Source organism: Echeneis naucrates, chromosome 9 (assembly GCF_900963305.1).
Source record: "Echeneis naucrates chromosome 9, fEcheNa1.1, whole genome shotgun sequence".
Taxonomy (NCBI): domain Eukaryota; kingdom Metazoa; phylum Chordata; class Actinopteri; order Carangiformes; family Echeneidae; genus Echeneis; species Echeneis naucrates.
In genome coordinates, this window is record NC_042519.1 from 6622367 (window position 1) to 6650340 (window position 27974).

At 41.6% G+C, this 27974-nt stretch overlaps 1 protein-coding gene across 1 annotated transcript; it reads left to right on the forward strand.

Moving 5' to 3' along the window:
* LOC115048410 (transmembrane protein 132D) lies at positions 1-27362 on the forward strand. Its single transcript, XM_029509857.1, has 9 exons — positions 1-55; positions 7849-8725; positions 15455-15601; positions 19873-20053; positions 22159-22302; positions 24875-25080; positions 25346-25610; positions 25787-25978; positions 26058-27362. The coding sequence occupies exons 1-9, from the start codon at positions 1-3 to the stop codon at positions 27360-27362; spliced, it is 3372 nt and encodes a 1123-aa protein (XP_029365717.1).
* The last annotated feature ends 612 nt before the right edge of the window (positions 27363-27974 follow it).

A 27974-nucleotide genomic window follows, 5' to 3' on the forward strand; every position in this document is an offset into this window, starting at 1 on the left:
ATGTGGAAGAAGCATCAAGTTCTGTACCGCCACACTCAAGCCGTGGAGATGGAGGGTACAATGGAACAGCATTAGCCTACATGTTATTGGTGAAAGTAGAACAAACACACTGTGTATTGGGCCTGCAAGTCTACATTGCTATTTAACCTTCAGTAGTTATTGATGTTTCTCTATATGCAAATGATTGTGCACTCTTTTTCTGAGTTGCCAGTGAAAATGAGAATGGGAACATTAGAGCGTTGTGTGTGGCTAAATGCACCTCAGCAGAGTCTACCTCTATCTGTCAAACAGAAGGATGATGTACATTGAAAACACATTCCCTTCCTTATGGCACTTGCATCTATCAACAGTTTATGGCCACTCTCCCCACTCTCGCACATCTCTGCTGTGACATCCATCTATGTCAGCTTTCTAACTTGCATATCTGGAGGCCTGGGTTGTTTGTCTGTCCTTTAAGTGTTCATAACATATTCTTGACAGCTTCCACTATATGGTTTTTTCCAGCAGCCACGAGCTATTCTCTCTGCCCCTTATATGGATTCACCAAAGGAAGGTCACGAAATTCTGCTGCTGTTATTTTTTCTCCCCAGACAACTTAAAGTCATGTTAAATGATGGGTGAATTCCGACATGTGATTCATGTTATGTGCTACATCAGGTGACTAAAAAGGCTGTTTCCTTACAAGAGCATGTCTCTGATATTTAGATGAAGATTTTGTCAGGAGATTACTCAACCATTCAGCTGCCAGCTCCTCAAGTCTCAAGTCTGATTTACATAGCAGGGAAAATTGTGGTTGTATTTAGTACTCAGCTGTTAAGGGCTGTTGAAGCTCATGACATATTTTGTGCTTGGCTGTATATGTGACAAGTATTCGTGTTAATCCAGCCTCCGGTTCCGTGTTTTTGAGTATGACCGAGCATGCAACCAGTTTTGGGGGATAAATCACCTCAGCCTTTCATAATACAAAGTGCAGTTGGTGTTTCTCTGTGTGTGAGGAGCAGGTAAATGGGAAAGGATCTAAATTATCCCACAGCAGTGCTACAGCGCACTGGAGCAACCCCAACACACGGATGTTGCTGCCGCTGCTGCTTATCACAGTGCTGCAGTGCTGGGGAGGAGCTCACAGAAGTAGCTTGTAGCAACTTCCTCCTGTCTCCAGATACGGTGAGGTTTCATCACACACTGTGTATGTTGATATGTTGGCTAATCCTCTTTATTAGTCAATAAAGCTCCATTACATTTACTACTACAAGTCTGCAAGCACGTAACTTTTGTTGGATACAGCCCAAGGTCTGCAGCTGGGTTGTACATTTTAAAACTTTTGTTCTTTTTCTGACAGATGATGGACAGCTGTCTTTCACTGAAATCTGCGTCCCCTTTCCTAAGCAGAGTGTAGGCTTCACTCTCCGACAGCACAAGCACATACATATATTTTACATGAATGCAAACTTCTATTAAGTAAGCTCTCTGTTAACAAGTGGGATTAAGTGAACTGAAAACCCCTTCATTTCTGATGTCAATGACCTGAAAGCAATGGCCAGTAACTCGCGTTTGCTGCACTGACAGATAAACTCCTTCTAACCATCAGAGGGCACTAAAAAGCCACCTGATGCGTTCAACCAGTTAGAAACGATTACAATCTTGATGCCACTGCAATTAAATCTGAGGGTGTTTTTTTTCCCTGACAGGATCATGCAAGGAAGTGTAAAAGTTTCCAAATGTTGTGATATTCCTAATGTAGGAAGAAAAAGTCCCCTTTAATCAATCTCTAAATTTTTAATGAACCACAATTATGAGGTGATGTAATCACGACCCAATTAGCCTGATTTGTAACTGTGATTATTACAGAGCGTAAAAAGTCTGATCTCAGACGATCAAACTGGATTGTAATAACCTGACTTTGAGTGCAGAAGGCATTCATAACTGAGAGTATGTTCAATTATCCTTCAGATGAATATCCATCTCAGGGCACGCTTATCTCCATCATAAAGTAATCTGATAAAACAACACGAAAATTGACTTTCAGAGAAGTCAACACTTCCCCGCCTTTTCCTTTAATCTATCTGTATATTACACTGTTCCCCTGTAAAGATTTTATTCTTATGCTGTTTTAATCCATTGGATTGTGTGTTCAATAATCTATTTTACAAAGCATGTCTACCCTGCTTCCTATTCCTCTTCGGGATCTGAGCATCAGTCCCTCATAATCGCCACATAAATCAGAAAAAAAATGCTTCATTGTATGTCGACCCGGAGTCGACCCCCCCCCCCAATTAACAGATTAAGTGATGAGACATCTGCGGACTCTCACTACGCGGTGTTTGGTCATTTCTTCTGGTATTCCATCCAAACCAACGCAGGGTTAATCCGCGCTGGACGTTCATCCTGAGCGGATGAACAGTGACAGATGATGAGTTTACTGCCCTGAGGATCGCGCACAAGACAGTCGGGGATCTTCCAAAGGCAACGCAGCAGAGTCCCCGCCGCGGCGGCAGTCCGGGAGATCGACTGAGTCTGGAGTTGTTTAGATTGTTTCCTTAGGAGGGTCACATCGATCAAAGCCGAACATCCTCCTTTAAGCACTTCCACATCCAGCCTCGCGCTGCTCCGGGATCTTTACGCGCAACTTTTACGCACAAAGCGGCGGATGATCGGCTCTCGATGCGCACTGCATGTTACTTTGAACACTGGCTACACCGCGATCTGTACTCCCACAGGTGTGATTATGAGAAGTGTGCGGGCTGCAGAAATGGATGAGACGATCCGCTCCATACTCTGGTGAAACGGAATCCAAATCTCACGGACACCGGGAACTTGCCTGGACACAGCGAGCCACAGCGCAGGGTGCCAAAATGAGCCCTTCATGGAAGAGCTGGAGGAGCTTACAGATAGTCATTGCAACAATTGCAACAATTTTCTCACAAGGTAAGTTACCCGAGAGTAACGGGCTGCGTGTTTTAAGGGTTGCTTTTTTTTTCCTTCTCTCTTGTTTTGTTATACTCGCGAGGGACATATGTAAGAGCAGCATATGCCAAAGTGCAGTCAGAAGTGAAGCCTCTCGGGGTTGTCACTGTTTCAGCATGCATTTTGTGTCTGCATAGTATTAAATGATAACAGCTGAGATTAAATGAGCCGTGACAGTGGACAGTTTGTCTTTTGCACATGGCTGTGAGGGATGGGGGCCTTTCCTCTGGCCATGCCAGCACTGAACCAACCTTCCACATGAGTCTACACAATATATAAATGTCCTCATTTGTGCCATATTCTTGCATGTGACTCCACAGTGATACTGTGTTTCAGTTGGGCTAGCATGAACATTTGTGTTCCTTGCTGCAGTGAGGTGTCAGAGCAGCGTGGGATATAAAACATTTAGGATGAAATCAGTGGGGGCTAAAAGACTTGATGGGTTTATATCATATCTTGAGCCATGCCATAATGCCTCGTATTTTGGATCTGTCTGAGAATGTATTACTTTCCCTCGTGGGTGTCTCCCACAAAACCACAGAAGCTAATTTTCACACAAAGCAAGACAAACAAGAAACAGACAATCAAAATTCTGAACTTTGATAATGGAAAAAGAAGGAAAGAAAACAAACACACACAAAGGCATTTACTGTAAAGCTTATAACTGCCTCAAAGATGGCTATTTCCAGGGAATGCAAGCAGGCTGATTTATGTGGATAAAAAGATGAGGGAGAATTGAGAAATTGTGATAAAACAGATTTTTAAAGCAGCTTTAAGAGTCTCTGCATAGCAATCCCTACCAATCACTCACTACACAAGCTTAAGCCTCCCTCAATCTCTCCCCCCTCTCCCTCTCTCCTCTTATCTTCTCCGCTCTCCTCTGCCCATCCCCACAGAGCATTACATGCTATATGATCAGCCCTACATCATCCTTGTATGTTTGCATAAAACACTTCCCTGCATAAGATCAATGTAGTGCTGTCAAGCGTGATTTGCGAAGGATATTTTACTGATGAGAAGTGATGTGTGTTAACTTTTACCCTGGAAACAACATGTAGCCAGGTCTGATGTGCAGCATGATTCACCGTCTTGACATATTAGCTCATGTTCAGCATCATGATCACTGAGCATAATCACATCAGAAGTGAAAAGTTATGAACACTATATTCCAACATTTTAAGTTCTAATGAATGCATTTTGCTCACTGAAACAACCATTAAATTTAATATAACCAGCCCAGGATGGTAACAGTGAACTTGGGTCTTTGTGACTCTCATTTAATTGGAACCACAACATTCCAGTTCCTGTCGCAGACATTACATTATAGCACAGCTTACATTTCTAACAAACATGCCGCCCAGACCTTTCTTCCAATTTCTAGATATGCACTTTAATAACTGACCAGAATGCTGAAAGATAAATTCCTTGAACACACTCACAGATTTTTCTTCCCACTGCTGTAAGCTGTCGGCTCTCCCAAGATGACTGCTAGTGTCTAAGTGCCCGTCAGATGACATCAATGGCCCTACAAATCTCTGTGTCTAAAGACCTATTCACTGGCAAGCTGTCAGCGTCTAATGAGAGTCCGTGTTACTGTTTTAAAGGTAGAGGCATGGGAAAGGTCAGCCGGTCAAAAGATGGAAACACTGAGCTAATATGAGGTTAAGAAACTGAACACTGAAGCCGTATACATGTTATGAGCATCTTGCCCCTTGCCATTATTTCATCAAAAATACTTGAAAGACTGCATGAAAGAGAAACTTTTAATCTCCCCAATTACTGATTAAAATGCAGGGATTCATTGTTGTTGTGACGCTATTGGGAGTCGGCTCACTTCTGCAAGCTGTTTTGCACATATGGTAAAAGTCATTACTGCACATTAGAATTCACAATGGCTGCTCAGGCTTTGTGTGTTTTAATAGAACAATACAAAGATGGATTACAATTGAAGAAATAATGCTGAAAGACAAGAAGACTAAAAAGTCTACTGTCGTGCCAACGAAAAAAATTAACATGGAGCCTCAAGACAAACTGCAGGACAAAGTGTGCTCATTAGACAGTGTAGTGTTTTTATTAAAGCTGGTGATGGGGAACACTATTTTGGAATCTGTGCGCTTTAAGCCCAAAGTAAACATTTTAGCTGCTTTCAAAGAGCAAATCACAGTACTATACTTTTCAATCACAGGTAAAATGAATACTTTGCATTTGCACGCTCCTCCGTGGCAGGAAAATACAATGCATCGCTCTGTTTCAGTCCCACATCTGTACAACAAGTTCATTTTTTACTGGCAATCAACAGCCATGATGACTGAAATCTAAATTTATATAAGTAAAAACGTTTCCAATGGGAAGGGGGGGGGGCAAAAATCTGATGAACACAATATGATTTAAAAGCTTGCATAAAAGGAAATTCTTTTTTCTCCTACAGTGCACTTAACCTACATACTGTAGGGAGAGACTAAAATAAAGCAACAGTGCAAGATGGTGAACAAGTCTGCGGGAAAGCATTCTTGGAGAGGTGGCTTTTAACGTCTGCACAGCAACACTGATGCTTTCTGACTCAGCCAAGGAGGAGGAGAAGCTCAGGGTCCTCACAATGAGCGATGCGAGAGCCTGGAACAGCTGGTGCAGTGGCTTTTCTCTTATGTTGATCAGAGCAAGACTCCCATCGTGACGAGACAACCACTCAAGTGCAGTTTTGCACACGTTGGCTACTCGTTAAATGATCGAAATATTGGCAAAGTAGATGGATGCGTCTTTTAAAACACAATGAATCCTGAAAGAGCACCGTATTTGCAAATAGATGGTATGCTATCTACGCCTCATTTAATGGGCCTCCTTTGAGTTTCATGAAATGAAAAGCACGAGAAACAACAAAAGGATCGCAGATGACCCACTAAACCCAACTTGGCGCTGCACTGCTGGGAGACAGTGAGCCAGTTTATAGTCACTCCAGCTGGAGCTGCTGCTAGCTGTGGTATTAAACAGCACATCTGCCACTGTGACCTCTGGTATGCTAAGCCAGGACAGACCTGTTCCCGAACTCCATGTCTCTGCCTCTCTGACTGGCACTCCTTGCCTCGTTGCGTGTGAGCCGGAGTGCGTTGCTGTTATGAGGGGGTGTTGGTTTGACATGATTGTGACACTCACGGCGTAGTCATTGCTGTGTGACCTGCCACACCGTTGTGACAGGGACTTTGCATGGGTTGAATAAAGAAGGAAAGCAGAAGAGACCGTGATCGACAGACCTGTCAGACGCCGGCAGCCATGAGGGACACGGCGACTGACTTTGACAGAAAAAAGCTTCAAGCTGTCATCATTCAAAAAACACTAACAGCGTGTCTATGTAGTTGTAATTTCACACGTCTATGATCTCTTTCGTTGATTTAGGTATACTAGTGGGACGATTTGTTTAGCTGTTTTTCACTATGCAGTACCTTGCTTAGAGCAGCATCATCCATTTTGTCATAATCTCCAGAGTAAACACGAGTGTTTTTTGTCCTTAATTCACCAAGTAGGGCAATTAGCCATCAGATAAACAGTGCACACTCAGGTCAGCTGCAATAATCTTCATAATTCTATCAAAATGGATGTTTAATGAGGACACACGATGGCCGGGTGACCTCTGCCTAGACTCATTCCCACCGGGACAAACACTTACCATCAAGCTTTTAAACCAGATCAGGGAATATTTATGGGCCGTTGGTTTGTTTTTACTCACTCATGTAAAAAGGTCATTCAATGCAGAGTATTTAACAGGAAGCCTGTAATCCATGAAAACACTGTGGAAGTAACACAAAGCAGCTGATGGATAAATACACTCACTGAATAATACACCATTTTTACCCAGTGCGTTTCTGCTTTCGTTAGCGTGATCATTTTTTTGCTTTTACTTTCATGATGGGACGCTTGTTTCCCTTTTTCCCCCTCAGCAGATCTGCCTGGAATTCACAGCCTGCTGACAATCTATAAAGCCATTTTAATCCCAGTTTTACGATGACTGATTTCAAACTTGTGCCAGATGTATCAGAGCCCACCTTTCCCGTCCATATAGGAGAGAAAATAGATCATCCATGAAAGAGGCGAAACTGGGCCAGTACAGGGGAAACAGGGATTTACAACATAAAGAGATGTTAAAAAAAATGAAATCATCTCACTCTTACAGTACATCTTATTATTAGTAAATATGTTTTAAAAAGTAAATTCTAAAGGAAAAAAAAAATGTATGCCATCTGCCATGACACAATAACTTAACTGTATATTTAGGGACAGTACAAACATGATTAGACGTGAAGAGAGGGTCAGAAAGTGTAAAGGATATTATCATTTTTCATTAAAATGAATGTAAGGTTGTCATCTTAATTAAACACCATGTTCATAAAGGTACATTTTACCAGATGCAAGTTGAAGACAGTGACCCTGTCGTGGTTTCCATCATGACTAGATTGACGCTTTCATATTTTTTGGACAAAGTGTGAAATAAATATTGGTGATCCCAGGGTTGTGAAGCCTAAGAGACTGGACCCTGATCAAAACTACCAATTTTTATTTTTCCCTTTAACAGCCACAGAGTTCAGCTGCTGCTCTATGTCAGCAAACGCTGCTGCCTTAGAAAAATGAAAACACTTTTAAGCTCCTATCGTTGAAATTTGCATGATGTCACCTTTGTGTTCTGTTTCAGGAACTTTAAGGTTAAGCTCAAAGGCATTTCCGTGTAATACTCTGATGCCCCACTCAGCTGATCATTTGGCTTCAGCTAGCATTTGTATATGTTGTTTTATGTGGAGTAAAAACTCTTCTGTTGTTTAAAGTAGAATTCAAGTTGCATAAATGTTCCTGCCTCTTTTGACAGGTTCAGTGACATTTTTGCTGTTTAATTTACAGATTTGAGCAGTAAAGAGCTCAGCGACAGTAGGAGCCTGGTGCCTTTCCCTGTCTGCTTGCCGCTCAACTACGATGTGCGAGACGCTGACTACCTCTTCCTAAAGGAGGCTGGCCAGGACTTTATGAGGAACTCCAGCATGCAGAGTCACACGCAGCCCTTTGTTATCTTAAGAGCCAGCCGCCAGCCAGTTGTCAATGCCAGCTACGGTGCTATGTCCACAGAGCAGCTCGTGCCTCTAGATCTGGTCCAGTCTATGCAGCTTTTCAACGCGCCGCAGGTTTTCACCTTTAACTGGAAAATCCAGGCCTTCGTGTTGACAAGTCGGGTGTTCTCCTCCAAGCCCAAAGTGCGCGTTCTCTTCTATGTTGCAGGGAGGGATTGGGGCAGGGGGGACGGAGCTGTGGATGAGTTACCGTGTGTGACAGTATATGCCTTCTGGCAGACCCAGGAGGTCAGGGGTTCCTGTGCCATGGGAGGTGAGAGGGGAACCTGCATAGCTGAGCTGGCCCCTGCGCCTGGTTGGTTTGCTCCGGGGTCAGAGGGTACCAGCAGGGAAAGGCAGGACCCATCCGCTGGGAACCCTTTGGAGCTCTACTACCAGGCTCAGCCTAAAGTCAACGGGAAGTGTAACTCTGTGGATGGAAGTCAGTTGAGTGGCCCTCAGCAGCAAGCTGAGTACGTTCCCGTCACTCCCATGCAGAGGATTGGCAGTGTGCGTCTCTTGCAGGTGCCCAAAGGAATGGCTACGCTTTCACGACTCAAACTTGGCAATGCCATTGTCATACGGACTTCCTCCAAACCACTGAAGAAGACCGACATTGCCACATTCTATGTACTCATGGCCAGCTCTGCTCAGCTGACTAACTTCACTCTCAGGTAAGACTCTTCTCTCGTCACTCTGAGTCTCCAACTGTCATGATTGCTACATTGTAAAGACTCTATTCAGTGCATTCTGCAATTTCAATGAATTAGGCCTGCTGCTTAATTGGCCAATAAGAATTCAACAAGGGGGATTGCACACCAACAGAGTGCTCAGCTCTAATTCTAGGAAAAATCCTGTGCTATCAAAAAATAAGGGAATATTGGAGGAAATGAGATTTAGGATGGATTATTGCATTTCTCTGAAAATATCACAGAGGTTAACTGTCTTTCCGAGAAGTAGGAGTAGATTATTTGAGGTAAATCATAGAAATGCACGTTTGCACGAGCTCAGGCTGGTGACATTAAGAGCTGTTTCAAGAACGCTAGTCATCAAGGTTGACATGGATCAAATAAAGTCACAAGAAGCATGTGACTCATTATTGCTCTGCTGTAATGGGTGTGCTCAGGATGTGCGCTCATAAATGCAATGCACTACTACTTAATGTATGAAGTAGAATGAGCGTTAACAGCGTAACTCAATTCACTAAGGCTCTCCTCTTATTTTGCCAGTGGAATATTCCTGTTTGATAAGAGATGAGTGCATTTATAGTGCCATATTAAAGCAATAATTATTTCCCTGAGAAGACTAATTACATACAGATATATATATATTTAATGTCAGAATATAAAGCCTCAACCATTTATAATTCTTTGAAGGAAAAGAAACACACAAATGCATAAAAAGTAAAATAAATCTAGAACAAGTCTGTTGTCAGGGCTCCCTCAATGTATCAGTTTGTTACTGGATTTGAATGAAATGCCTCCAACTTGCTTGTTCCAGTTCATTGATTTCATTGGTTTTCATGGACAACCTTTTTGTTATCATTACTCAGATGGGGATCAAAGGGAAACATAGCTGGATTTGTCAGTGTTACCTGTCAAAGCAGAATAGGAAACTTATTTCGAGACAGATTATTTTTTTCATTTAAAAAATATGCCATACACTAGCTGCTTTACTTAAAGACAGATTAAAATAAGAGAATAATGGATTTTAAGGAGGCATGAAATGCAAGAGTTATTCATTTGGCTCGTTTGTAGATTTGGATAGCCAGTTAAGTATGTTGTGTCTTTAATGTATGGTCTGGATTCAGGTGATGTAATAAATTATTCACGTGTTGGCGTTTGGAATGTTTATGGTTGATGTCCAGGAAGGTGTCAGATTAAAAAGAACAAAAAAGTCTCCTAAGGAAGCAAATCCAAAGGCATGTTGGATCCTAACAACAGGAACAAGTCTGTCCTCATGGATTGATAAGCACAATCAATACTTTGTGAAAGATAAATAATTTCTGACTTACTTCCTCCTTGACTTGCTCAGACATGCTTCATTGGAGCTGTGGAGACAGTCATGGATTATTAATTCCCTTTTCACCTGGTCTTGCATTCATTCACTTAGACAGTCACTTACTTGGATCAATTGTGAACGCTGGAATAGCTAAGTATTGATTGAGTGGGCAGCTGTGCATGGGTGCAGTTTTCCTCCTTGTCAGATTTCAGAGTTGGGCCTGAAGTAGTTTGTCAGAATGTCCTTTTAGCTGTTAAGTTCCTCTCTGGTGCCATAAAGGGAACAAACAAACACGGAGCTGAAGGTGTTTCATCTGGCATTTCATCTGATCTTTACAGATCAAAACCAGTGCATTCATGTGTTTTAAAGGGTTAGATGAGTATTTGAATTAGTTTAAGTTAGTTTCATTTTCTTTCTGTCTCTTAATTTTACCTTAAGCAATGAAGCTAAAGTAAAAAAAAAAAGATAGCCTCCTTTAGTCACTTTTAATCATTGCTGCTGTAATTCATCCACTCAGTCACACGTTTCTAAAGAAAAAGATAACCATATGTGGATGTGAAAAAGATAACACTAATATCCCCTCTCCTCTTCCATTTTTTACTTTTCCCCCTCCTTTCCTCACCACTTCTTTCCACACTATCACCATCTCTTGATTGTAAAATTGACAATCTAGTTAGGAGGCTTTGTAGGAATGAACCTCATGTGACAGTGGCTAAATCCAGTTTTATGTCAAAAAAAAAAAAAAAAAAAAATTCTCTCACTGTTGTCTAACTAGCAGTCAGTTACATGGCGCTAGCCTCCCTCAGCTTATTAACACATTAACAAGTCTGCGCATCCAGTCCTCAACAGCTGTCTGTGCTCTCTATCACTGTCTGAATGTCCCATTATGCTTTGCTTAATGCACTCCCATCAGCATGATAAACCTGGAGTCGAGGGGCATGTAAATTTGAGGTCGCTTGAGAAAAAAAGACAGGCCACACCTGTCCATTCCAGCAAAATGAAGCTGTCAAGCCGTGACACTTTCATAAAGGTCGTAGATAATGTATTATCATCATCACTCCAACCAAGTGAAGGGCAATTAGATTACCCCCTTTGTGTTCACACGGAAAGTGTGATCACACAAGTTTTTCTTTTTATTTTCATCTTCGCAGCAGAAAGTCGGCTATGAGGCTCAGCATTTTGGTTTTGCTCTACGGGTTTTATATAAAGAGACGCACTGTAGCAGTAAATAAACCTGAGCTTCTTCGCCAACATTAGAACTGGTCGCTTCCTGAATCAGCCGGGTTAATGATTCGAGTCTTCATACTGAATCATGAATCACGAATCCGAGGTCTCCATTAACCTGGATCCTATGAATCCTCTGGTTGGCCGCTGCTAAGTTCACAAGACAACTACACAAGGCAAGTCGGTGGACTCAGCGGAAACACCGTAGACTCAGATGACTTGGTTCACTGGCTTCTCTCAGACTGACTCAGTGAATGGATGTAATAGATTCACTGGTATTGGTTATGTGGTGAATATATTTTAAGCACATGCAATGATGATGATGATGATGATTATTATTATTATTATTATTATTAGCATTATACGACTAAGTTGGGAACCGGATCAATTCAGTGAGTGACCCAGGTTAACCCGAGTCCATAAAATGGACCGAGTTTACCACCACTACTCAACATGACACAGACTCAGTGAGCTCTTCAACCAGCGAGTCTAATCAGTCATTTGTGTGACAGATAGGACTTTTACATGCATTTTTAGTGCAGTGGCAGCTGCCATTTGGCGAGTGTCACACGGGCGTCTCCCCAGCTCCCTAAACTGCTCCGTAGTACGAGAAGCACGTTGCTGATGGCAAGCCATCAGACTGGCAAAATGGTGGACATTTGACTACATAATTAACGATTGCATCTGTTTCTCATTTCACTGGGGTTCACTGGGGGCACCGGGATCCCTTAGTGCTGCGTTCACACAGCCAAAGGTGGGAGCACAAATTATATTGGAGAGGTAAATTACAAACACCAGGTAGCGTCTCGATAGCAGCGTTAGTGATGAAATAGATCTGGATCATGCTGTCTAGACGTCCCTGCGATACCATCTCTCTTGCAGGTCTTTGATCGGATTGTCTGCGCTTCAAGTATTCACATTTTTGAATTGCCTCATCATTTTGCTCTCGTTTGTTGGCTCTGGCTCTGTGATCTTTTTGACAAGTTTAAAGAGAACTGCATTCCACAAATAAACAAGGGAGAGGAACTGACTGACGGAGGCCAGGAGCCAAGGTCTGCCTTGAACGTATTTAAGAGTGTGTGTATCTATTTTTTGCCCACTTGTCTGTGAGCATTTTTGCATGCGTTAATGTCTGTGAGGGAGCGGAGAGCATGTAAATGGTGGAACAATGCTGCCACTCATGTCCTGCCTGGTCAGAAGTGAGATGGATAGCAGGTGCAGCACCTGAGAGCTGCTTTTCTCACACACTGTCAGTTCCACTCTCCACAGCCATCCATCTTCCCTGCCTTGGTGCCTCCCCCTGCCTGCTGCCTCCTCAAGGCCTGCAAACCAAAGCTGTGGACACTACATCCTGTTCCCCACCACTTGGAAGAGAAACGCCTCCTCCAGTCGCAGGGGATATATATATATTTTTTTTTTTTCTACATGAGGAACTGAGAGGGAGTTAAAAAAAAAAAAAAAAAAAAAAGGATTTAGATAAATCTTCTTGTTACTGTCACTTTTTATTAGTTAAACCGTTCTCTACTCAGCTCAATACACAGAGGTATTTCATCACAGCAGGGCATGATATTCAGGAGCCATTACTAGATTAACAGTCCTCCTAGGGCTTCTCATTAATACATCGAGCATGACATCCTGCTTACCTCATTGATTGTGTCGGATTAAAGTTTTCCTTACTTAAAGCAAATGATCACTATGCACTCATTATTATTTTCAGACAGCATCACAGCAATGAAACATGAATAGGAAATATAATATTAGATGAACTGTAGAGGTTGGTTTGGGCAGCACAAAATAAAAAGCATAAACAAAACATGCGGCTCAGGCTAAATGTAACACATTAAACCTTCTTGTGCCTTTAATGTCTAATTTTTCTAATAGATGAACCAAAGTTTATAAACTTGGATAGTTGGAGTCTACCTGACAAATGACAAATGAAATACATAGATTTTCGATAATGGCATCATATGTACATGTGTACAATGTATTAGAAATTGAAACAATGTTAGTTATTGATATATTTCGTATATGATTGTAACGGCAAAATATACTACATTAATAATTTACCACATGCAGATATTTTTTAATTTATGTACACATTTTATAATGGAGGGTTGATGTATGCTATAAACTGAAATCTTCACATATACACAGGTGATCACACATCACCATTGTTGATACATATGGCAGAGTGCAAAAGTGTCATTTATTATCTTTCCATAATTAAAACAGGTTGATTTGCAAGAGGCAGACATAATTAGTATTGCCTTCATTGTATCCCCATTAACAGGGAGCAGCTACTGTCCTTCTTGTTTTTCACCTCACATTTCACCCTAATTGGAAAACAGTGGCCTGTTTATATCAAAAGCACATGCGTTTCTCCTTGCTCATTTGGTGCAGGCCAACAGTGGCGTGCTCCCTGTAGCTGATGAGGGTGGAGCTGCTACTGTTCCTTTACATCATTCACTGTAGTGAACACCAAAAAATCTAGTTTAATTTACAACACCAGCACAGTGAATGTGAAACACCTACATCATTTGGCTCCTTTTTTTAGTTTTATTTAACGAGAACCGCTCAGAGCCAGAGCTGATTTCATTTAAATCCTGCGTGTCTCCTGATAAACATCTGGAGCCACAACCTCTGTGGTAAAACAAGTAGCGAGGCAATAGAGGCCTCAATACAACTACCTGTCTTGTGGGAAGGATATGACTGTTAAAGTGTCCGGGTACTTTGAAATCGTGGCATTCAGTTGTGTGCAATCAAAAGCAGAGCATTTCTTTTTTTACGCTCAGGGCAATTTTTTTTTTACCTCTTAGCCCTCTGCTCTCTGGCTGAACCTCTGCTAATCAGATAAACCAGCGTCTGTGGTGTGCAGCTGGTCTTCCTGATCACAGTGGTAGTATTAAAACCACCATTCTCCTTCATGTCTGTTTAACTGTGACCTTTAACCTACAACTTCTTTTGTCTGTTGAACTTTTCGTTGTTTAACAAGATGAGTCAAATTAATTAATTCTGTGAAATGATTTCTATCTTCCAGACCTTCATGCCAAGGTCTGCTGCCCATGAGACTTCTCAGATTATATGTAAAAAGTGCAGATGCCGTCACCACCAAAGGTTCTCACAGACAAATCACCACCAAACCATCAGAGATTATTTTACAGTCTTGGCTGCGTAGTTTTGGTCTCTTCTTTTGTCTCACTCTTTTTTTTTTTTGTATTTTTTTATTTTCAGCTTTAATTAAGAGCTGAAGTGTTCAACATCAGATTTCTGTTGCTCCCATGTCAGATTACACCTCCTGAGAGACTCATAATGCACTTTGGTTTTATCTCACAGATTCAGAGATAAAATACAGATTTGCATCTTGATGAAAAGCAAATAATCGCATGACAACGTTATTCTGAATGTCCTGTTTTGTCTGAGCTGCTGATGGGCATTGAGTGCGTCTCATTTGAGCTTTGAGTTAGTTGACCATATGGATTACGAGTATTGTCAGAGGTGAGGGTGGGGGGGGGCGGGGGCGGAGTTGCCATGCGTGCCTCCAGCCTTACTTGATCGCAATTCTTGTACAAGAATATCTCATTACCATTTGACCTACTGCAAGCTGCTTATGTTGGCAAAGCCCACTGGGAACATCTACATGTTCAGATGCATAATACCTACCATTTACAAATTAGATGCCAAGGAAAGTAATGATCTCTTACAGTTTCAATAATGAGTGCACATGAGGTTGAACACAAAGAACAATGCTTTATTTTCCTATTAAAATGCAAAAGGATTGAGGATGGTCCGAGAGGTGGAGTACAAGTGGCCTTTAATCAGCAACTGGTGACATTTTCTATTATAATTTTCATCCCATGTAGTTCTTAATTATGAGTTCTTAATTTGACTGAGTGTTTTGTTTTACTGTATTTTACATTGTATGTGAAAATCAACTATGAGACTTGCTTTTTATCTTTTTGGAAAGTCTTGATTTTTGGTAATAACCTAAATATGCAGAGTCTGAATGAAGCAATCGAGTGGATTTATTCCGCAATACGTAACAATAAAATTAATACTTATAATAAATACTTGAATGTTGAATAGAGAAGATAGTTGTTGCCTTAAAACTCATTAGTTTTGAATATGAGACATTTTGCATTCACCACATTCTTGACCTTTTCCTTTTTGACTTTTCACAGAGCGACAGTTAGGAAGGGTGTGACCTTTCGAACAGCGACGCCCAGTAACTCTCTACTGTGGGACATCACTCTGGATTTGGGTGCAGATGGAGCCATCGCTGTTATTTGTCAGAGGAAGGCTCCCATACCTGGAAAAAGGCAATACGGGTGGCATGTTTGTGTGTCTGCTTTGTTTTTGATTAGGATATAGAACACATATTGAGAGAGTTTTTCCTCTGCTGCTGTTTCACAGTGTATCTGTTAAAATGCCACTATTGTAATGTGGCATCGACATCTTGTAAAGCATATCAATATCTGCTGCTTCTGTTGGCACATGTGGAGTGAAAGACAAAGTATCTGGTGCAAGTCCAACGCCGGCTTACTGCAGCAGCATACTGTGCTGGGTCCTGGGAGGGCATGCCTTATACTGTCTAAGCACAGGTTTGCTGCAGGTACTCCCGTAAAGCTACCCCTTGCAACTGCTATTTCTTTTATCGCTTTATGGCCTAGTTCTCCTCTGTGCTTTAAACATTTCTAAGGATTTACCAGTTAATAGCTACAACCCATGAAGGCAATTATGGCAAAACTTTACTTGAGCCATTTTCATACAGCACTCAGACCCTGGCCGTTTAAATTCAGCTCTTTGTGTTCCTAAGAAGTGGTATTTAACTTCCACAATAACCTCATTAAACATGGCTACACCCTCCACCTGGCCATCAGCTTATCCCAGATGGCCTTTCAAGTCCAGCTGAGGTTTATTTCACTGAACTGGGATGATTCAGTTCATTTCACACTCTGGTCAGATAAACTGGGTCCACGAGTCCCAAGATAAAAGGACACACACAAAAAAAGGCATTGCCACAAGACGGTAAAAAGTTGATGCCTCATGTCCTTTCAGTCCGTCTCTATCTTGAAATACTGCTTATCTTATGGCCAAAAGTGTAGGCTGAAGGTAGAAGTCTGCTCTGCAGTACAGCAACCCTCTTATAGTTGAGACACAACAGCTCATCTTAGAGCCCTGCGGTTGTGTGAGCCTGGATTTAGAGCTGAATGCTAACACCAGCTACAATATGCACTCTGTGAGAATGATAACATGAAGTTTAGCAGATGTGACATTAACCATGTTCCCCATTTTGGCTTTGGTTGTTAGCAATCTAATTCTAATGGTCTTCTGATATAATGCAGATAATGCAGCAGTTATGCGAGCTCAGTGGAGACAGCGTGCCAACATTTTCTAATTATACTAAACACAAGAAATTAAATCATTGAAATGTTGACATATAAAGCCCAAATCACGATTCATACTGCAGGAGATATGAAATTATTATGCATATGAGATATGAAATTTCATGGTAATCCAGTTTACTCTTAAGATACAAGTGCCAACAAAAGACAGCAAGGCATCAGAGGACTGCACTTTGACGTCACTGTGGAAAGGCTATGCATGTGTATGGATAGATATTTATGTTTGAATGTAAGTTCTGCACCACAGATGCTTAATACCACAATGCCAGTGTTGCTAACACGTTATCCAAATGAGCTGCAGTAATTCGGTCCAATTGAGAAAACCAAAATCATCCAAACATCCTGAAAGTAACCATGTCACATGATTCTAAATTCCATTTTTTTTTCCATTTAAGCTTCACAGTGGTCTCCAAAACTAATCAATTGAGGTTTAACTCAAACAGTAAGATTATTTTTGCCTCCAGACCAACTCCAAGAAATGTTTCCAAAACTAAAGGTCTAATCTGTGAGTGAATAGTGGAGAAGAGCGAGTGCATGCAGCCAACTTCGACAGGATAAAAAAAATAAACTAAACACAAAATAACATTTGCTGCACTTTGCTCATATTATAAAATGGTGTCATTCCAGTCCAAGGGAAAAATTTAAACCTCCACATGCTGAACGTGGGTTTGTCTAACACAAATTCAAGAGGTCACACAACAATAAACACAGCTTATTTTAAGCAGAGAAAGAACACTGACCTTATGTGCTCGTCATTATTGGTTTGACCTCATTAAATTGTTTTCCCCATTTACTGTGGATTATGACATTGTTTATGACAACTTATTTATGGGTTAACATATTTTTTCACTCAGCCATTTTTACTAATCCTCTCTAAAATGTCATGAAACTCAAAGAGCCCCTGCAGAAAGTGTCTACTGTCACAGCACTGCGAGGATTTTTCTGACTTTTCATCTTCCTGGCTATAGTGAGCCCTAAAAGTATTTGTTGTATCTGTATATTAAAGCTCTTTTTTATCCTCTGTGGAAGCGGCTGGGTTTGGATCTCAAGATTAAAGCTCTGCTACTCCCAGTCACACTGCTGGCCGTAAACAAGTTGTTGAAGCATCACTGCCCTGAACACTTCACAAGAATGACCAAGGGCGTAAATAGCATGACAGCATCCCTTATCTCATGCGTATCTGTGTTAATGCATACTTAAGAGGGATATAGGCATGCTTATGTGAGCCAATCATATCTTGTTTTGGTACTTGAACAGGATGTCGTTATTATCTTCTAATCTAAGGTCTCTGAGCAATATACCAAGATTATTCAATTACACCAAATCTCTGTCTTGCTTTTAATAAGGGCAGATATGAGAAAGAAAAATATTGAAGGACTTTTCTATGCGCAAGGATTAACAAAATATGATTTGAAATGTCCGTTTTTCCTTTAATGCACAAAAGTGACAGATATGCAGCCTTTCAGAGGTAATTGTTGTGCAATAAATGGGACTTACTGCGTGTCTGCACAGTTCTGACACAGATATTTGTGTTCAAATGAACACAGAGGATCTGATAATGTCCATGTGGGTATGTGGATGTTTACTGTGCTTTTACCCAATACATCTTTTCTATAGTTCAATACAGTGCAAAGAAATAAAACCAAGGATACTAGCCTGGGCCATTGGAGAAAATTGAATCCATGGATAGGACACTCTGTCCTGGCTGGCATCACTGAGAGGCCATTATAAGTTACAAAGGCTTGTACTTTTTGTGCATGCAGGATGCTGCTGTCCTCAGACCACCTTTTATTCTGTTTACACTTAACTTTACCAGTATCTCGTGCATATGGCCAGCAGAGACAAATTCAGATCTGTTCTTTTTCGGGATATGAAAAGGCCTAGAGATGTGAAGCCCTCGAAAAAATAAAAAAAGAGGAGGAATGGGTGGTGTTGGAACTACTGGGATCACTTCCCTGCTCCTTAAAGCCTCTACACCAGACAGGTCAAATTCACAACACCGCGGCATGAATTTTGAGCTACATAGCTTTAAATATTCAGTCTCAGGCTTTGTCAAGTTACTTCTTTCCATTGAACAGCCTCAACAATTTAAACTTGAAAATATGAAATAGTTTAAGTCTTATGGTTGTCATTAAAATAATGATGAAATAATGGGATGCATGGTTAGGTAACCTATATTAAATAGTGATTTTTCACTATCAATGATCTCATTGATGTCACCGCATCATATTTGTGTCAGTGGTTAAGAATGATACTCAAAACCTGAGATGAGGATCAAACATCAGCCCTGATCAGACTGATAATGCCATTCAGCGGCAAAGACCTGATGATTTCGCACTACAGTACTTGAGTTTCCATTCTAGAGGCATGGCTCAGTCATGTGAGCTGGTGGGTGCGCTACCCAGTCCAGAATGAATTACCTCAACCACTGTTGTATGGACTTTTTAGAACATTTTCAACTTTCAAATTTCAGCCCCTGCCAAGGATGACTTGTAAATAATCGTCTGACTTTTCATCTACTGCTCTCTCCAGGTCAAAATTTCAATGTCTCATATCCTTCAACACTTAATGACCATGTAAGCTTGCTAAACATCAGCATGTTAGAATACTTATTTCAGTATTGAACTTAAAGGATCACCCTGTCAGCTGCTATCAAGGCTGCAGAGTCTTAGTCTTAGGTGATTTATCAATTATAATACAAAGTGCATCTTCCTCTTAAAAAATCTTCTTCTTAAAAAGTTCTTCTTAAAAGTCTTAAAAATCAACAGCTTTTCCTGGACCCATGGATATGTGTCTTGCATTGACAGCTACAGACTGAAGATAAAATCACAGCACCCCTATTCAGATATAATTATCTCTGCAGGAACTTAATGTGACGGAAGAGAATTTGAGACTCCATTGGGGAAGTAATCCTATTAAATATCAATGGCTGTGATGGAAAGATTTTGTCTTGCTGCTGATAACTCATAAAGTATAGTTTGTGAAAGACTATACAAATTATAGATAACATAATTTGACACTGGAGAGCTGCAGTAACTTTCAATTTTCTGATTGTCTTCTGTCAATGTTTTGCTTTGTTTATCACAATTTTCAGTGACAGCACGTTGAGATAGCACTGCAGGTGGGTAACATAGTTATGGAAGTCTCTATCTAACTAATTGAGCTCTATGTGTCCTACCCAGGCTTGAAAGCAGTCTACTGGAAGTTCTTCAAATGGACTTTGAGGTTGAGGAGCTGAGCAGTCCGCTTGACAGTCAGGTGATCATATGGAAACTGGAGCTGCCGTCTGCATCCAAAAATGCTGCCAAGACTGAAGGAGTCATGAGGATCTATACCACTCAGAGAGACTTTGTTGGCTTGGCTCCGCTTGTGATGGTGAGTTAGCTGACAGCTTCCATGTCACACTTAATCATTATTAAATCCAGCGTCAATACTACTGTCTGCGGTGTTTTGAATTATGCAGACCGTTGCACTGTATCATTTGTTCACGAAAAAATAAAATAATAAATGCACTTTGCTGTCTGGTTTGCATATGCAGGAGTGTGGATATACTTTGGATTGCTCAGGAAACGGATTCTATTTTGAGCAGACTCAACCTTGTGTTGTTGACTGTCAGTGAGATGATGTCGCTCTTCTGTGTTCTTTCCTGTTCCCATGTGCGATATGTGGTCATCATCTCCTCAAAACAGCTGCTTCATGTGTTTCTTTTTTGGTGCTGAAGGCTTCTTTATTATGCTACCTCTATCATTAATCAATTATATAATTGAAATAGCTAAATATGGAACATTACCTCTTTACAATGATGTATCCATCACATGAATCGATCAGTTTTTAGTTCATCATGACAATCTGTCTCATACACCCTACAACTACAATTTAAGGTTTATTTTACTTCATTTTGTATATTTGAGCAGTGGTTAACTTAGATTTCACAGCCCTGTCTGCTGCATTTCCATCATAATGGGGCTGGAATGCTTGAATTTATGAGAATATGCTACAGTATCCTGATTTGTGAATTTGAAGTGGTTCATCTCTCTTGTGGATTACAAGCTGACCTCAGGCCGAGGGCCAAACATGAGCAGATTTGATGGTTGGCTCAATAGGACATTAGTGCTTGACTGATCACTCTTAGCCTTGCTGCGTGAACTCCTGCAAGGGCTGCTGTTTAATATGTTTATATCCTGGTGAAAGCCTCACTGACACAACCTTCAAATCAATGTTTTTAACTGTAAGGATAGATGAAAAAAAAAAAAAAAAAAAAAAGTAATGATGTTAACTTATTTCAGCTTCATTTAAACCAGTTTTACAGTCGAGAGACACGTATCCATCTGCTTCATTTTCATACTCGAGGGTGCCCAAGTGTCTCTTTAAATTTGATTTAACTGATCATTCACAGAACTTGACCGGCCTGTGCCTCACTGCTCACATACTAATCTCCACACACACACACTATGAAATAATTTCTACTTCATTTAAAGCAGTGTGTTTTTACAGCAGAGGACACATCTGCTTCATCTACATGCTTTGATTAACAATGCATGGACACAAATTTGCTTCTGTGCAAGCAAACACACACACACATACACACACACACACACATAGGATTCCTCTTCCATGGCAAATGGATTTCAATTATGCCATATTCATAAATATAAGTTGCCTCTCTTTCACATACCAAAAGAGGCCAGTGTCTTGCTTCAGTGATGAGCCGCCAACGATTCAGTATCTGTCCTACCAGCTTTACCTGCCACAGCAGCTCAGCATTAGGTAACAGGCTGAACCGTGTGTGGAGAAATTAATCATAGTCCATATTCATGTCTGTGATTATTTGGCCATGTTTGAACTTATATGACATCCCCCTGCAGTACGTAACTGTGCAGAAAAGTCCAAGATTAGTTGTCCTGTGGTGACCCGGTCATCACCCAGCCTTAACCCCGCCCCAACTCCTCCCCTTGGGAAGCTGGATTGCTGAGTCAAACTTCATGAGCTACATCTCTTCAACCATCCTCCTCTACTTACACCCTTGCTACTCATTCATTCATTTTCTGCTGCTTATCCGTTTCCGGATTGCAAGGGGTGCGACCCAGCTCAGTCTGGGTGAGGGGCGGGGTCACCCTGGACAGGTCACCAGTCCATCACAGGGCCAACACACAGAGACAGATAGAGACCAACAGCCACTCACACTCACACTCACACTCAGCTCTACAGACAATTTAGAGTCACCAGTTAACCCGAACATGATGCCTTTGGACAGTGGGAGGAAACCCTCGCAATCACGGGGAGAACATGCAAACTCCACACACCAAACCGAACCCATGACCTTATTGTTGTGGGGCAAGAGCTTTAACCCCTATGCCGCCATTCTGCCCCTCATGCTACTCCTGTTTCAAAAATCTTGAGCTGTCAGGTAGTTCAACCACATAAAATGTGCAATTGAATAGAGATATGCCGTTTTCTATGTTGTGCCTGTGTCTCTGCAGGACACAGAGATTCTGAATACAGCTGTCCTGACTGGAAAAAAGGTGGTGATGCCTCTGAGGATAGTAGCTGTGGAGGAAGATGGAGTAGTTACAGATGTGTCAGACTACACAGACTGTAGCTCCACAGATGAAGATGTTCTCAAGGTAAGATTTTCACCTCTTCCTCTTTCTCAAAGCTCACAAAGCTCACGGACCGTGCTGTCAACCAAATTAGAAGCATTTGGTTTGCATAAAAATTACAATGACAAGGGAAAAGATCTATAAATCCCTAAAGGGGAGTTAAAATGAAATAAATAAATAAATAAATAAATAAAACATTTAATCCCCATTAATAGATATGAATGAAAATGGCTTTAGCATCATAAAGAGAAGAAAGTGAGTCATCTGGTCCTGGTTCTAAGGAGAGGCAGGACAATCTAAAGAGAGGACATTAAAAAAAGCACTTCATAGGGGCAACGTGGGTCTCGTGTGATTCTTACGACAGATGCAGACAAATACGTTGTACCAAAGTCACCTCTGCTCCCCATCTCTTTTCCACACAGTAAAACAAACTATTAGTTGGGCTCTGACAACAACGCCCATCAATCTCCCAGACAATGAACAGCAACTGTGCTAAATTGCTCACCACAAATGGCCTCACAGTCTGCCACTGTGCTTCCATCCTGTGACTTGCCCCTTTTATCCTGTGAACCTGTGCACGGCTGACTGCCAAAAGCTGGCTTTGTTTACTGATGAAATTGAAAGCCAGGCCCCCAGCCCCTGAGGTCAAAGGCTGTGAATGTATTTACTCAAGGGTAAAGTGGCGCTGTAAACAAAGAATAAAGACATGCGGTGGACTCTAATACAGTACATTGTTTTCTTCTCGTAAAAATATGTCCCAAAGCAGGTTCACCAAACAACAGATGCCCTGTCTAATGAGTGCATTATTTTGTTCAGTATTTTGTAGGGATGGCATATATAGTAAGTGTAGATGTATTAAGTGCAGATGAGTGTCAGCTATAAGAAAAGGAGGATTACATGTGGATGTCAAGAGGCCGGATGTGGACTAAATCGTTGTTTTCAACCCTGTAATGTAGCTGACTTTACTGTTGTTCTAAGCTTACTGTAGCTCTCAGTGTATTTGCTGACCAGATAGCAGATTCACTCACAAATATTCCCTTTAATCTTCTTAGTCTAACCGCTTGACTCAGATATCTTTTCTCTTCTGGTGTGCCTGAAGAGTATCAAATCTGTGATTGATAGATAGGGAAGGATTTATCCAGAATGAATAGCACAAGTGACAGCAAAAAAGCTAAACAAAGTCTAATCTGCCATGATGGTATGGCTTTGTTTTTTGTTTTTTTTTTTTTCCCACTGCATGTGCATGAATGAAACAGAGCTAAATGTTGGAGTATTTTAAAGCACAACAATTTGACTGACAGATTTACATTGAAATCACTTGAACCTAACTATTCCTTCGTATTACATAAATTTTGCATACCCATTAGAACTTATTGGACTTGTTTGTAAAGTGAAACCGCTGACAGAGTTGTGCCAGTGAGGCATAACCCTAACGTTTTTTGGTTTTTTTTTATATATTTCAGCCGATCTTTAATACTATATCTAGTGATTAAAGTCAAATCCCATTTGAAATAAATATCTTTTTTTGACACCAAAAACATTCAGGGATATTCTTGGCTGAATGAGATTGTGACTAGGTTTGAGTGGGCGGGCGGCACTTTAAAAATGGCATTCCCTTTCAACTGATGCTCCACAATCATTTTTGAACATGACACATGTTAAGTTCAGTGAAGCTCTTGGAAGCTGCTCCTCTGAAATGTCTTAGATCACCGAAGACAGGTTGACTGCCTCCACACGTAATTAAAACGTGAGAACTCCAGACGACTTCACTGGAACTAAATCAGCTCATGTTTCATGCTTGCATTAAATATTTTCCTTGACAACAACTGTTCCAGGGGCTTCAGTGTCAAATATTCTGAATCTGCTGTTTGCATATAAATCAAGCAAAGGATTATTCTGGAGAAGCAGCCATGGCGCCCCAGTTAGCAGTGAGGAAGACACAGACGTGGTTTAAGCTCTGATCAAGGGTGCAGGATGACTGATGCTCCGATGCAATGATGATGCTGCCTCAACACAAATGAGAGAGAGTTGTCTATTTACTATTTGCTATTTGTATTTCCCCTTAGGCTATCTGTCAAAGTCACCATTTTCCCTCCATTCCCTCCTGTGCATTTCCATAGGCTGGCAACTGAATTTCAATGTTGTCTTAATTATCCAATTTGTTTCGAGAGGCTCCATGTGTATCTAAATGTCCATGAGACCTTTCAGCAGTTGTCCAAACTTGCCAAGGTCACCTTTGAAATTATGCTGTAATGAATGCACTTGGCTGTGAAGGAGTGATGTTAAGCGTTGCACCACATGATATTTTGATTACCATAAAATTGCAATGCTGCCTCTTCCTAAAGCTTTGGACCAGTGATCATCGCTGCAGTTTATTGCAGGCAGCTGACATTACTATGGTAACACATACAATGCAAAACTGCAGCAAGGCCATTTGTTGTTGTAAGAATGGCCTATTTGTTAAAATCGTGTCTTTTCACATCCTGAGTTGGATAGAGACTGTTTACATGTAAATGTACTTCCAGATGTACTTTCAAACTATCAGGAAAATTAAAAAGATAAGACCTTCATATTCCCTTTATCTCTTTGTACACAGGTGTCGGATAGGTGTGACTATGTTTTTGTGAACGGCAAAGAGACAAAAGGCAAAGTGAAGATGATGGTGAATTTCACCTACAGCTACCTGAGTGCTCAGCTGGAATTGAATGTGTGGATCCCCCAACTCCCCCTCCAGATTGAGGTGTCAGACACGGAGCTTAGCCAGATCAAAAGTTGGAGGGTACCCATACTAACCTCAAAAAGGTGAGACAAACAAGCAAACAATTTGGTGAACATAAAAAATATTTTCTCCTTTGATATCTACATGGGATTTCTAGAAGCGCCTTTCAGCCCATACAAATCATATCCCTCCAAGGGTTTAGTTTTCTGATGTCATTATATAATGTACTGTAATATCGCATTGTGATCCAATCAAGCAAAGAGATGGGGGTTGAGTGATTGGAGTTTGGCAGGTCAAAGCATTAGCCGTGTGACAGGTGTGACCTGCATGTGTGTTTGTCTGTCCCAGACCCAGATGGACCAGTGAAGAGGATGACAGGAAGGGGAAGGGCTGCATGCTGCAGTTTCAGCATGCCCTGGTGCGGGTGCTAACTCACTTTGTAGCAGAGCAGGCGGACCCCCGGGACCCTAAGGCCTATTTCCTGGGCTCTGATTGGCAGGTGGATGTCACAAGGCTGGTCCGATACTTCATGAAGGTGGAAGACCCACGAGTGGCAAGGCTTCAGGCAGGAAGAGTGCTGTCAGGACGGGACCTTGGGACCACTTCCATCCAGGTAACTAAGTGAAATACTGCTTGGATTAGTCTTGGCCACAGAACTGGGATAACAAGAATAAGATAAAATTTAGATTCATTTTGATCTGACCATGACAAACTGAGCTGATCCTGACAAAGAAATAAGGTCTGATGGGCTCTAATGACTTTATTCTATCTGATATTGTTCTGTTACAGGTATTTTCTCCACTGTCTGATGCAATCTTGGCTAAGACAACTATCAAAGTCGTGGATGACAAAGTGACCATCACAGAGCTGGGGGTCCAGTTGGTTGCAGGCCTCTCCATGACGTTACAGCTTAGTCCAGGAAGCAACAGGGCCATATTGGCTACTACAAGTACACAAGAGGTTCTACAGAGCCCCAAACAGGTAACAGTCTCATGGATTTATTTTCTGAAAGATAAACGTAAAACTCAAAGGACACTTACACTGTTGTCTGCTCTTTCAGGAAGCTTTGGTTAGTGTCTGGGTGCAGTTCAGTGACGGCAGCTGGACACCTCTTGATATTTTTGATCCCGCTTACTACAGAGTGATGGTGACATCTCTAGACCAGGGGGTGGTCTCGGTGCAGGGCACGCCTCCGGCTGTGGTGGCAGAGGGTGAAGGCGAGGGCGTCCTGGTCAGAGTAGAGATGTCTATCTGTGAAGCCTGCCAGAAGTCAAAACGCAAAAGCACTGTCGCTGTGGGGAACGGCAGCCTCAAGATCAAGTTCCAGGTGAATAGCCGACGGCCAGATGGCAACAACAGCAGCACTGCTGGAAGCAGTGACAGTGGCAGTGATTATGGGAATGATGGGGAAGAGGTGGACAGTGAGAGGCAGCAGAGGAAGCCGTCTCCACCACGCGGCTCAACCCCAGACAGGGAAGAGGGTGCCATGCAGAAGATCACAACCACCATCAAATCTACAGAACGAACCTTCATAACCAGCGGCAGCCTAGGAGGAGTGGGCAAGACTGGCAGTTCAGGAAACCCCAGCAGTCCTACCACTGTGGTAAATGTCGGCACGAAGCGCCACCCAAGTGGAAGCAGCACAGGATATGGCTCAGACAACATGATAGTGGAGGATATGAACAGTGTTAGTTTTACTAGTACTGTGAAAGCCCCTGGGAATCTGGTGAACTACAACAATTTCCCCACCAGGGTGGAGGAACCTGGGCAGGAGACAGCAGAAATAGAAATTGATGGTGATGAAATGTTAGCCAACAGGCCTCTCACAGACTTGGAGATCGGCATGTATGCTCTCTTGGGGGTCTTTTGCCTCGCAATACTGGTGTTCCTGGCAAACTGTATCTCATATGTTGTCAAATTCAGGCACAAGAAGCCTCCCTCTCATGGCCAGGAGCCCACAGGGCACAGGCATGACTGGGTATGGCTTGGCACAGACGCTGAGCTGGTGATGAGCGTGCCAGGCAGCCCTGTCCAGCAAGACTCCCAGACTACCACTACTGTGATAGACATTGGGCCTGATAAGAGCAGTTCTCTGTCCAGGAGACCCAGCTGCTTGGCGTCTGTTACAGACTCTCCCATCAGTTGTGTCGGCTCTCTTCGGAGCAAACCTGTGCACACAGAGTCTGTCCACTCTCCGACCAGCAAGAGAAAGAGAGTTCAATTCACCACTTTCTCCACACTGGAGCGACAGCATTCGCCACATCTCCCGGCCAGGGAGAACGGCCATGGCATCCACTGGGTTGGGAAAGACAGTTGTCAGGAGGAACCCCAAGTGCCCATAACAGAACCTGGGGACCAGTTATAATAAAGAACCTGACGAAACCTCACATGTACAGTGGATGTGGCTTTGATCACCTCAATGCCTTTGTTAACTCCCAACAAAAGTCGAGAGAACATGTTTCACCATCCTATACATTTCATTACCTATCAAGGCCTTTTACATGTACATGTACTGTATAATACTGTTAATATTGGAGAATGGATGTGTGTGGTAATGCTTCAGTTGGCTGATAAGAAGGACTCTTAGTTACACAATGTTTATAGCTACCAAATGGTATTGCTGCATGTGGATATCTACTTCTCTAAATTTTTGCACTCACATATACAGCACTGACACACAGAAATTTTTCCCTAAATTACAAATATAATGTATTGATTACCAGTTATCAGTTATATATAACTGACAGATGTAGATTTCACCAAAAATACGGCTCTGATTAAACAAATTTATTAGCTGAAATTGGTGTTTTTTCTATTACTGAATATCAAAGACTTGCTTCTTTGTAAATTCAAGTTTATTTTTCTTTTTTGTTTTTTTAAATTAAAACACTATGACCTGGAATGTCGACCTTCACTTGATATTTTTATTGTTATTAACCAACACAATTTTATGTAAGAACAAAACCTCTTCTAACGG

Bases quoted from the DNA above. Each gene is read 5' to 3' on its own strand.
- LOC115048410 (XM_029509857.1), top strand. From the start codon at position 1: ATGTGGAAGAAGCATCAAGTTCTGTACCGCCACACTCAAGCCGTGGAG. The intron at 15,602-19,872 runs GTGGCATGTTTG...GCTTGAAAGCAG, and splicing joins CCTGGAAAAAGGCAATACGG to TCTACTGGAAGTTCTTCAAA. The intron at 22,303-24,874 runs GTAAGATTTTCA...CTTTGTACACAG, and splicing joins CAGATGAAGATGTTCTCAAG to GTGTCGGATAGGTGTGACTA.